General features: G+C 44.2%; 1 protein-coding gene across 1 annotated transcript in view; it reads right to left on the bottom strand.

Annotated features, from left to right (window-relative positions):
- The window catches only part of magi1b (membrane associated guanylate kinase, WW and PDZ domain containing 1b), a 212,782-nt gene that overhangs the window by 73,458 nt on the left and 126,434 nt on the right, over positions 1 to 12,890 (bottom strand). The window contains exon 3 of the mRNA XM_056273056.1: positions 10,065 to 10,184. Within this exon, the coding sequence (XP_056129031.1) occupies positions 10,065 to 10,184 (120 nt within the window). The remainder of the gene's footprint in view (positions 1 to 10,064; positions 10,185 to 12,890) is intronic.

Here is a 12,890-nt window from a genome sequence, read left to right as displayed (position 1 = left end):
AACACCCTGTGATGCTGAGGTACACAACTGATGATGTGTCCTGGTGGTGGCAATGTCACCTTGGCAGACATCTCCAGTTTGATCTCCACTGAATCTGTTGCAGTGCAAACACTAGGGATTTTAACAACCAGTCCTTTTTTTGAATCTATTGAAGATGAAGGAAATATGGAAGCAGCAGAAGTGAAAGGGTGAAAGAAAGAAAATAAATGCAGAGGGTTGAGAACGAAGGTTGAGGGATGGTAAGGAGACAGGGGTTAATTACCTCTACCAACCTCGTAATACTACTAACCGCCATTGTAAGGCACCTAACTTACACTTGAACTGTGTTTTACAAAATTTACTAATGTGAAACAAAAGGAAGTGACAAATGTATCTACTTTTGCATTAACTTTATAGACGGACATAAAGAATAGCAGATAGGTACTTTTGCATTAACGACTGAGTGAGATATCAGCAAAATGCAAGTACCACAGCGAGAGAAATAAATAAATAAAATAGTTTTACTTAACCTTTCAGCTGTCTTATGCGTCAATTAGTGGTACTAAATAGTGCAGACCGAAAAAAGTTTCATAATCCAACAGAACGTTAACTTGCACATCAAAATGACCGCGATGAACAATGAATCCAGACTAAAGCTTGCCTTACAAGTAGGGATTCACATTAATTCGCTGAAGCTTGTGAATTTAAAATCATGACTACATCGTTTTAACGGCTATATACAATCACATAACCTGCCAAAAAAGAAATCATACGAAAACTAGGAAACAGCAAAGCCTCCAGTCACCTTCCACAGAAGCTACTCACCGCCACCGGAGTGATAGTTGATTGTTCAAGAAACAATCGGCGCAGGGGTTGTGTGTAGCAGACTATTCTGAAGAAACGAAGATGATTCAGCGGGAGAAAGAAAAATCAATTTCTGTCCATTCTTGTCGGTGACCTGGGGTTTGGCAGGGAAAAACATTCTATGTGTAAAGCCATCATTTCTCAGCTGTGACTTGACGGCCTAATACTCTTTCCTTCGAGACCTCCACATTGTAGTCCGGATAGATGTGTATTTCAGACCCACGGAAACTGGGGGATCCCGCCTCCCCCGCCATCTTCAGGATGTGCACCTTCTTCTGGTAGTGGTGGATCCGTGCGATGAATGGGCGTAGAGTGGGTACTCTGTGAGCCCGGTCCACAACTAATGGGGTAAGAAAAGCGCCAGCACCAAACATTTATTTCAGACACAATTCAAAAAAAGAGGTAGCTTGTGAGCCTTCAACTTTTTCCGGTATGCCCGTTATACGAATGCTGTTGCGCCTCGGTCTGTTTTCCAAACCGTCCAACTTGAATTTGAGTGCTTCGTTTTCTTTGTTCGTGACTACACAGGAGGATTCTAGGGAAAGAAGTCTTGTTTGCATGTCAGTGAGCGTGGTTTCCATTTGTACAATTGTCTGATCGTGTCGGTCAATAATTTCCCGATCAGCGGGGAGTTGGACAGTTAGTTTGGATATGATACGTTCTTCCGTGGCCTTCAGCAGCTTCTCCGTGTCCATTAAGGTTAGCGGCGAGTTGCTAGCTTCCACAGCGCGTTTGTGTTTCGTCATCACGGTTAACTTCGTCATTATCGTCCTTTGCCTGTTGTTTATGCTTTTTGTTTGGTTTCCCCATCTTTGGTCGTCTTTCGCAATGACTTGCACAAAGTAGTAGTGGAAGTAGAGTACGTTTCAACAAAACTTAGCCAGGATTTCAACAGAGCTGCCCTGGTTTCTAACGTACTCCGCCGTTAGTCAAACCGGAAGTCTACGTCATAATGTCTTCAAACGGTTACGAGCTAACTAGTCCATGGGCCAGAGCCAAAAATTTCCTATTTCGGTACACTCAAGGTGGCAAAACTTACTTATAATTTTTGAAAGGATCCATGTCTGTAGATGATATTTTGGTATGATAACCATTCCTGAGTGGCAGCTGTATCACAGTTATCAGCTCATGAAGTTAACCACCCGCTAAACTAAATTGCATTTTAGACGCTGGTGCATATCCTGGTTTAGCCTCATGGTCAGGACATTTTTCAATGTTCTATAATATTGTCTTTGGTATCATTTTAAAGGGGACCTTCTTAGCTTTCATTCAAGCCCTGTTGTGGATATTTCTCACAAATATAGAGGTCACTTGAGCTCTTCAACCCGTCAATAACACACATCTTTCTGCAATGTTCGCCTAAACGATATACTTTCTTTTAGCCCTGTGGCATCTAGGAATATCAGGGACACAAAACACAAAAACTGGAATACTCACAGGACTGTAAAGATTCAGGAAATGTATAATATACCCATACTATTTCATTGTGTGAGGTGATTGTGAACCTTAAATTAGAAGGGCATTATTACTAAGAAACTAACTAGACCAAAGCCAGTTAGTCCATGGGTCAGACCAGATATCGATATCACCCAAGGGGACACAACTTCACTGGTGCCATTTTATTTGGTACACTAACAGAAGTAAAATAATACATGATAACCTTTCCAAATGAGCAGCTATTTCATTTTTCTTTCAGAAAACCTGTTTCTGTGCCTCTCACGATTGTGTATTTGCCCAGATTTTTACAAATATAGCATTTCAACACCCCTCGTACTGATTAGCCTAGCTTAAACTCTGGGACAGTTCTTAGTTGGCCAACAACCAAGGATAACCAGTACTGTGTACTTCCATTCATTGTGCTAAGCTAGGCTAACGTGCAGCCAGATAGCTTTCTACTAAACACATATAGAGGAAACTGGTATCTATCTTCTTGTCTCACTCTGGAGAAGATTGTAAGCTAATTTCCCATAATGTTAGCATGTTCTTTTAATGTATATGTTAATATGATTAGTTAAAGTGGCTACGAGGAACTTTCATCTTGTGTTGATTTTAGCGGCCTCATGTGGACAAAATACAGCTGTTGCATAGCAACTAGGTAATGTATCTATTTGTGGCTATGTAAGATAAATAATGGTAATATGACGCTGGTGAAGCAAAGTAAACTTTGCTTTAGTAGTGTTCATACACCTAAGTTACATGTATTTGTTTGTATGTGGCAGGTGAAAACTGACTGAATATGGCCACTGGTGAACAAGCAAGTTTTTACCCAATACCAAAGCGCCCACGGGTGGAGTGCATTATCCACTGTTCTGATGATACAGATAAGCTGGTTTCACTACAAAGTGTCGACTCATGGAGAACTCTGCTCAGGGCAGCTCAGATACGAAATCATGCACCAGTTTTGAAACTGGCAAAAGACATTCCTGAGGGACAGATTCCAGTAATCTACTACCACAGAAAGTGTCGCAGTATCTTCACTATGAAGCAAATTCTTGATGGCCTCCTTGCAAAAGAAAAGAAAAGTTGTGTCTCTGCTGAAGAGAAACAATCTAAGAGAGTAGCTCGACATGCTCCTAGTACATCTAGGACTTATGATGCAGAGTGCATATTTTGTCAGAAAAACAGCAAATATTCCAAGAGACAGAATACGAGAGAAGTACTGGTGCAGTGTCGAGAACTGCGAGCTGATGCAAAGATCAGGAGTGCAGCCACAAAGAAAAGGGACAGCAGAATCCTTGCCATTGTGAGTAGACACCTTGTAGCAGCTGAAGGGCACTACCACAGGTCATGCTATAGACTTTACACCAAAGAAGAGGTTTCCAAAGGAGAGGTTGCCAGCAATGAAGATGATGATGCTGCAGCCCAGTATGAAGCTGCTGTGAATAAGGCATACAATGAGCTGTTCCTCTTCATCAGGATGGAGCTTTTTGGCAATCCTCAAGTGATGACAATGACTGATCTCTCTTCTAGACTGGTAGCTTCAATGAACTCCCAAGGCATTGCCCAAGTCAAGGAATCAACCAAGAAGCACATAAGGCGAAACCTGGAGAGTGAGTTTGCTGGAGCCTTGCAGATATTCCCTGATGAGAAAGGAAAATTCCTCCTCTATCCCGATAACTTGTCCGTGAGGGAACTTGCCAAAGAAAATCAGTCTCTCAAAAGGGAGCTGCAGACCCTGAAAAGTGTCAGTGCACAAGATGTTATAGCCAAAGCAGCCATCAAATTGAGAGCAGACATTAAAAGTCAAGATGTTCCTCAAACCTGGCCGCCTGAAGTCAAACCAGAAGCAGAATGTCCTACCATTCCAGAGTCGCTCATTATCTTCCTGTACTCTCTACTCACAGGCTCAAATGATCCTGATCATGCATCCCAGAGAGTGCAGTGCCTTCTGCAGTCATTTGGCCATGACATAGTATATGCAGTGACATGTGGAAATACCAAGCCTTCCAAGCACATTGTTCTGCCATTCAGTGTCAAATCGTTGACAGGAAATGTAGAGTTGATAAACATCCTCAACCGACTTGGTCACAGTGTGTCCTATCACAGATGGAAGAGATCAACACTGCCCTGTGTCTCCAGAAACTCTCATCATCAGGGAGTGGCATTGCCCTTCCAGCTAACATCCATCCTGGCATATTCACAACTTTAGCCTGGGACAATATCGACCGTCTTGAAGAAACTGTCAGTGGTGAGGGAACATCTCACAGAGTCAATGGGATTGCTGTGCAAGCAAAGCCAGTCAACCCACTTCCTGTCCAACCCATGCCCACTGTTCCCAAAACAAAGAAGAGAAGCATTGATGGACCCCCACCAATGTTACCAACTTACAATGCTGGACAACGGGTAGGGCCACCACAAAGCAAAAAGTCAGATGCCGATACTGCAGCCAATACTAAGCTTGCCAGAGAGAAAAACCTTCTTTGGGTCCTAGCACGCATGTCACAACAAGAAGAACAGTCAGTCAGCAGCTGGACAGGCTTCAACATCCTGACTCGAGGAGAGATGACGGTCATCCCCGACAATATAGGCTATCTGCCTACCATCAATGCTCCAGCGACACAAATGTCTACTGTCAACGAGGTGCTTAACCAGTCACTGAGCATCATGCAGTGCTTAGGCCTGAGGAAGATTGTCTGTGTCTTTGACCAAGCCCTGTATGCGAAGGCTGTCGAGATCACATGGAAACACCATGACAAGTTCCATGATATCATCGTTAGGCTTGGGGTATTCCACACCATCTGCACACTGCTGGCAATAATAGGAAAGCGTTTCCAAGATGGTGGACTCAAAGACCTCTGCATTGAGTCTGGCATGATTGCAGAAGGCTCAATTGCTGGTGTTATGGATGGCCGCAAGTACAACAGGGCAGTGCGACTACACAAGCTCCTGTATGAGGCTCTCATGCGACTGACCTTGAATGGTTTCCTGTCCTGGTTGGAAGAAACTCACAGGAATGACATGGTTCACCTGAATGAGACACTGAAGACCATTGACAGCCTTGGGAAAGAAGTCTCACAACATGCTTTGAAGGAGGTCCTCGAGAACAGCTCTTGTACACGCATCATGGATCTATTTGAAGTCTACCGTGAGTTCCTTAGAGGTGGAAACGGCAGCCTCTCGAACTTCTGGATGTCCTATTTGGACATGGTTGAAATCTTGTTGGGGCTCATCCGAGCATCCAGAGAGGGAGACTGGATGCTACACTTGGCTAGCATTCGAGCAATGATCCCATGGTGCTTTGCTTATGACAGGATGAATTATGCACGCTACCTCCCCTACTACTACGCCCAGATGTCTGAGCTGCCCATCACACACCCAGATGTGTACACAGAATTCATGGAAGGAGGTTTCTCAGTCCAACTGGGCTCCACCAATCCCTTTGGCCGAATCCCTGTTGACCAAGCTATAGAAGAAACGGTGAACAAAGACACCCAAACAGCTGGAGGAACAAAGGGATTCAGCTTGAAGCCAGGAGCTGTGACCAAATATTATCTCACAGCTGAGTATAGAAGCATGTACCTCAGACAGCTGAGAGACCTGACAGGTCAAGGCAGGTGCAAATGGTCTCATCCAGATCTACAGAGTCCAAGGATCAAGAGAGATGAAGCAGATGTCCAGTCTCTCATGGACCTTATGGAGAATAACTGGCTCAATCCTATGTCCCCTGACGAGATTGATTTGGTTAGCCTCTCCACTGGCAACATGGCTCCACCTGATGTGACCATAGATCTCTTGAGAGCTCTTGAGAAAGGAGAAGAGGCCTACCAAGCATTCCAGCAAACAAGGTTAGATGCAGACCCACCACCTGTGAAATTCCACGACAAGATGACCAAGCAAAGTCTGAAAACATTCTCCAATGTCAGCACAAAACAAGCTCATGGAAAGAAAGCACAGGATGTGGTTCTGAAGGCAGATAGAAACCTTTTCAGTCACATGATCCTGGTGGCTGAAAGCAGGAAGGTGAATCTGAAGGATGTCCTTGCCTACCCATTAGGCCCACTACCATGGGCACTGGCAAATGCTGATGGGTCCTTACGAAAAACAAACAAGGCTGCACTTGCCAGAGAGCTTGAAAAGAATGTATCTCCTGCAGAAGACATCCCAATCCCATCTACTTCCATCATTGATGGGATGAGCCTGGTCCAAAAAATGAATGGCAGCAACAAAACCTTTGCACAGGTGGCAGAGTCAGCCTTGACCCAGGTCCTCCATGAGGGAGCACAGAGTGGGAGGATTGATGTTGTTTTTGATGTCTATCACCAGACTTCGATCAAAGATGCTGAACGACTGAACCGGGGTGGAGACATCACTCTCCAGTACAAGAATCTTGCAGGGGGACACCACGTCCAGCAGTGGAGAAAATTTCTGTGCAGTTCCTCCAACAAGACCAGTCTCATCAAGTTTCTGGTGGAAGAGTGGAAACTCCCACGATACAGAGCTATGCTGCATGGCAAGGTGTTGTACATGACCTGTGAGGAAACCTGCTACAAGTTGACAGAAGATGGGTGTGAGGAAGCAGCAGAACTGCACTCCACACATGAAGAAGCTGACACCCGTCTGCTCCTGCATGCATTGCATGCAGCAAATGCGGGCTCAAAGTCAGTTATCATCACAGCTGAGGACACTGATGTCATGGTGCTTTGTCTTGGCTTCCAGAAGGACATCACCTGTCCCATCTACCAGAAGTGTGGGACTCAGAACCGCACACGGTTTGTCGACATCACCAAACTGGCAAGTTCACTTGGAGACAGCATCTGTGACAGCCTAATTGGCTTACATGCCTTCACAGGCTGCGACACTGTCAGTGCATTCGCTGGTCGAGGGAAGCTGAATGCCCTGAAGATAGTGAGAAAGCACACTTCCCGCCAAGAGACTTTTAGTCAACTGGGACAGACATGGAATGTGAGTGATGAGCTGTTCCAGAAAATTGAGCAGTTCACCTGTCGGATGTATGTTGCTAATAGCAGCACTGCTGAGGTGAACAAACTGCGTTACCAGCTCTTCTGCACCAAAAGGGGAGAGGTTGAGTCCAGCCAGCTGCCACCATGTAGAGACTGTCTCTTTATGCATGTTCAACGAGCCAACTATCAGGCAGCAATATGGAAGTGCTGTCTGCAGGCTAACCCTGTGGTGCCAAGCCCTACTGAGTATTGATGGACAGACGATGAAGGCAAGCTGGCCATTTACTGGATGCGCTCCCCACCTGCACCAGATGTGGTCTTGGAAATGCTAACATGCAAGTGTGTGCATTCATGCAAAATGCCAAGCTGCATGTGCCTGTCAAATGGACTTCCATGCACAGACATGTGCAGGTTACAGACCTGCAGTAACCAAAAACAGCAGGATGGTCCAGAACTGGACTTTGAACTTGGGGAGTCAGATGATGAGAGAAACGAGCAGTTTGATGAATGACAGTGTGATGATTCTGATGGTATTACTGTGGTAGTAGTCTATTGATGCACAGGATGTTGATTCTGGACTTGGTTACCCAGAGCTTGATAACAATAATGTAACCATATTCACATATACCCATTACCCTACCCATTACCATTACATATACCCACTAATGATATGGGATTACATGTATCATTGACTAAGTATATGTAAATGTCAATGTTGTTTAAAATATTAAAATAGTTCATTACCTCACTATGGTATTCCTTTTTATCATGTATTTTGATTGTGTATTTAAACAAATGTAGAGACCAGTTTGTGACCTAACTGGCTTTGGTCTAGTTCTCATTTAAGGCTCACAATCACCTCACACAATGAAATAGTATGGGTATATTATACATTTCCTGAATCTTTACAGTCCTGTGAATATTCCAGTTTTTGTGTTTTGTGTCCCTGATATTCCTAGATGCCACAGGGCTAAAAGAAAGTATATCGTTTAGGCGAACATTGCAGAAAGATGTGTGTTATTGACGGGTTGAAGAGCTCAAGTGACCTCTATATTTGTGAGAAATATCCACAACAGGGCTTGAATGAAAGCTAAGAAGGTCCCCTTTAAAATGATACCAAAGACAATATTATAGAACATTGAAAAATGTCCTGACCATGAGGCTAAACCAGGATATGCACCAGCGTCTAAAATGCAATTTACTTTAGGGGGTGGTTAACTTCATGAGCTGATAACTGTGATACAGCTGCCACTCAGGAATGGTTATCATACCAAAATATCATCTACAGACATGGATCCTTTCAAAAATTATAAGTAAGTTTTGCCACCTTGAGTGTACCGAAATATCGTCTGGCCCATGGACTAAACCAGGGCAGGGTGATACGTTGGGGTAATGCTTCTATTTCTGACAAATGGCGGAAGATCTGCAAATCCAATTTTCTCTTCAGGTGCGGGTCAGGGAATATATGCTGACAATAAAAAGATGAAAAATGTCCACGACGGGGCATCCAGGTAGCGTAGCGGTCTATTCCATTGCCTCTCAACATGGGGATCGCTGGTTCGAATCCCCGTGTTACCTCCGGCGTCCCTACAGACACAATTGGCTGTGTCTGCGGGTGGGAAGCCAGATGTGGGTATGTGTCCTGGTCGCTGTACTAGCGCCTCCTCTGGTCGGTCGGGGCGCCTGTTCAGGTGGGGGGGGAAATAGCGTGATTCTCCCACGCGCTACGTCCCCCTGGCGAAACTCCTCACTGTCAGGTGAAAAGAAGTGGCTGGCGACTCCACATTTATCGGAGGAGGCATGTGGTAGACTGCAGCCTTCCCTGGATCGGCAAAGGGGGTGGAGCAGAGATCAAAACGACTATAGCCATTCCATTCAAAGAGCGATAGCACCTTTAACAAGCCTTCTTCAACCATCAAGGGTTGTTGGCTCTATGATCTGATCAGTGGAGAAATGTTTGCTACAGACCTTGGTGTGAGAGCTGATGGTGAAATGATCCCGGCGTATGTTTACCAGCCACTGTCTTCTCAGGTCAGGGTGGATTGGAAAGTCATGGAAACTTAGTATGCCATTAAACTTGGAGCTAGCCGAACAAAGTGGGACACAGCAATGCTCAGAGTATTTATTTTGTTGCTTTTGAAAATGTTCGGTCTTGAACTTTTTTCTGGGTAGACTCATGATGATGAGCAAACTGTCATGCTAGCTAGCTAGCTCGGCGCCAGCGTGATGTAAACAAAGGGAGCGGAAACGTACAAGCCGTACTATTTCGAAGCGGAACTACGTCACATAGCCTAGTACACATAGCGTATTGGCCGGACACAACTTGGGAGAAAAAGGGGGGAAATTCCAAAGGAAAAAAAAGAAGTCGGCGACACTGAATAGTACAATGATCTTCATCAGGTTCGAACCTGATGTGAAACGTTGTTCATGCAGGTGTGTTTAACATCCCTACTGCTCCCAATGAAGTTCAGTGTAACAAGTTACTATTTGATTTTTAAGTACTGTTATTTTGTCCATCTATCCATCCATTATCCGAACCGCCCATCCTGCTCTCAGGGAAGCGGGGATGTTGGAGCCTATCCCAGCAGTCATTGGGCGGCAGGCGGGGAGACACCCTGGACAGGCCGCCAGGCCATCACAGTTATTTTGTGTGCAACAGTAATGTGACAAATCATTTTCCCTGATAATGAAATTAAAACTGGTGAGTCGCTAGTAATGTGTAATTTGTTTTGATTGTTCATTGTTTACTTTAATACAATCCTATCCCCAAAGGTTAGCCACTAAAAGATCCTATCTGCAATATCCATGGCATATGAATACCTTCATATGTTCCTATCTCCAAAAGGGTTCCACTCTTCTCCAACTCGAGGAAGTCCTCCACTGACAGGAAGTTGTAATCTACGCCGGGGACTTCTCCTTCTCGTGGGGGGCGAGTTGTACCTGGAAAATAGTAACATTTCAAATTGTAAATCGGAGAGACAGAACGTTGGCTAATTAGTTTGAACAAAAATGATGAGAGCTAGACACTAGATGCAACATGAATGGTAGCCCCCCCCCCCCAACTGCACTTTCAAAACTTTCTCAGCAGACATTTGTATTGTCCTCCAACACCGATATGCTCAAATGCACGTATGTTACAACATTACCAGGATAGGCAGGATAGGCCAAAATCATCTGATTCTATAACAATTTCATCTCAGTCAATTTGCCAATACCCACTGCTAAACCAAGTGTAGAAAAAAACATACTACTTAACATCATAAATAGATAAACTGTAAACATTTCTGGACCAAAAAACGAAGCACCATCAGCAAATATTTCACTATTTACAAACAAAACATTTTACAACATGTAATTCCTTCCATTTGTACACCACTTTTTTTAATTAACTCTGTGCTGTATTACTATTCCATAATTGCTATTACTAATTACTATTCCAAGTGCTGTTTGTACATAAATTAGGGATTAATAATATGCAGTGTAAACAGATAAGACTATGCTCTTACATTCAAGACTAGGATTGTGATTTTTTTTGTCAATCTGACTATAAATGCTAAACACTATTTATGGTACAAGGTAGCCTTTCACAACAGCCGTATCAGTGTGCACACGTCCCCCAAAGTCGGGCTCAGATGCTGAAACAAGTGCAAAGTCTGTGCATAAAGGAAGATTGTCTGCACATAACTTAAAGCTCCTTTATCACTGCATTATTTCAATCAATAAGGTCTTCGAAAGGCAACAATAGAATCCAGCTTAGTATTATATCCAAAATACTTGCATTTAATTAGCATGCCGATGCACTGATTTTCAACACTTGGACATGGAACCATTTCTGATATTCCTGTTTAATGGTGGGCTAATAAGCAAGATTATTTGATGTGAATTCTGCATAATATTCCAACAGTGGATGGGACAGAAGCGAAAGACAGCAGCCTCCATCCATCTCACTACAATAACAGACTAAATGGAAAGGAGCACCATTCTTTTTTTTACTACGATGCTCTGCCACACTGGTGTGGAGTGTGAAGTCATCATAGTAGCACCTAGGTGGGAGCCCACCATATGTCACCGACACTTGTGTATGCAAGTACTAGCCCGTGTGTGATTGTGTGTGTGTGTGAGTGAGATCCTGTAGCCTGTTTGGTTTGTTGCATTTGCTGGTGTTAATGACGGCTGACAGTTTGGTATGTCCATGGTAAACAGCATTATGGCATAGAGAAGAAGATCAGGACTAAACAGAGCTGTTGTTATTGATACAAGTCCATTTCACACTACCTTTCTCTTTCTTTTCATTCTCTCTCTGCATTTATTCGCCCCCCCCCACCCCACTTGCATCCCTTTCATGGTAGTCCATACTTCCCGTAATTACTTCTCACTATGATATAGCATATTCCTTGGAAGTTGTCTCCCTCTCATTCTTGTTTTTTTACTGGTTTACTACAGCACAGAGAGCACAATAACCATCAGGATTCAGCGTTTTGGAATAAGTCCAAAATTAAAACACCTAGATTGCAGTGCAATGCTAAAATCAGATAGCCTTCAAGACAAAGATGGCTGCTCTGCGAGGCAGCCACCTTCTTTTTCAGCTGTGGCAAGGGACAGTCCCCGCTCTCTCTTTCCTCACTCTTTCACTCTCTTTTCCATCATCATCTATTTCTCTATCCCAATATCTCCCAACAGCAATGTCTCCGGTGGATTGGTGAGCAATAAGCTGGTAAAAATAGATGTGTTGGGCAAGGGGGGGGGGGGCTCCACTGCAGACGTGTTTAATGACACTGGTTATAAATCACAGATGGGAGGAGAACCCGTGTAAGTTCAAAAATACACATGCAGCCACACGTGCAGACAATGCGCATTGAATGTGCACGCTGCCCGATTTTTTCTCGCTCTCACATGCATGCACACATGCACGCAGCACCACACACTCACACTCACACACTCACACACACACTACAATATGCATCCTCTCCTCTCCATCACATGCTGTCACAATCAGAGCCCTTTCTTCAATGTAATCTTTCCTCTAGGCAACGGGCGTACCTGCCCTGCAGTGAGGACTCCATCTTCTCACACTGTGCGCACCTTTCTGTCAGTTGCTTTCCTGATTTACGACCTCACAAATCCCTAACTCTGTTGCGACCAGACCCTTCCAGCTTTTTTTATAGTGAGAGGAAAAATCGACTCAAAATAGAACGAAACATGTCTGAAGTTGATCAAACAAACTGCATCTGTCTGCTCAGTTCCAGTCACCAAGTCTTTAGAGAACGTAAGGCCCTGGAGAGTCTCGGCCGAGCTTGAGCATTCAACCGACAGTCAGTTCACTACCCACACAGAATGGCCATTGATTTGTTTTCCATTTAAGAAACTGATGCCTTAGAAAAGCAATACAAGTAGAATTGTTAAAAGTGTTTCAAAGACAGGCTCGAATTATTGAGCCTGGATTGGACCCAGAAACGAAAAGACTGTCATTGCTATCGGGCCAATTAATTCACGATCCACAAAGTCTCTATGATAGAGCGTGTGAAGCGAGAGCGAGCGATTGAGCAAGTGTGAGAGACCATATGCGGAGAGTCTTGCCCAGAAGTGGGACTGAATGAGCAGAATGATCGTGTGACACACCAGCTCTTCCGGATTCTGACCTCCAAA

Source organism: Lampris incognitus, chromosome 2 (assembly GCF_029633865.1).
Source record: "Lampris incognitus isolate fLamInc1 chromosome 2, fLamInc1.hap2, whole genome shotgun sequence".
In the NCBI taxonomy this organism is placed as follows: Eukaryota; Metazoa; Chordata; class Actinopteri; order Lampriformes; family Lampridae; genus Lampris; species Lampris incognitus.
The sequence above is the reverse complement of the archived record's forward strand: the minus strand, read 5'-3'. Positions and strand labels throughout refer to the sequence as shown.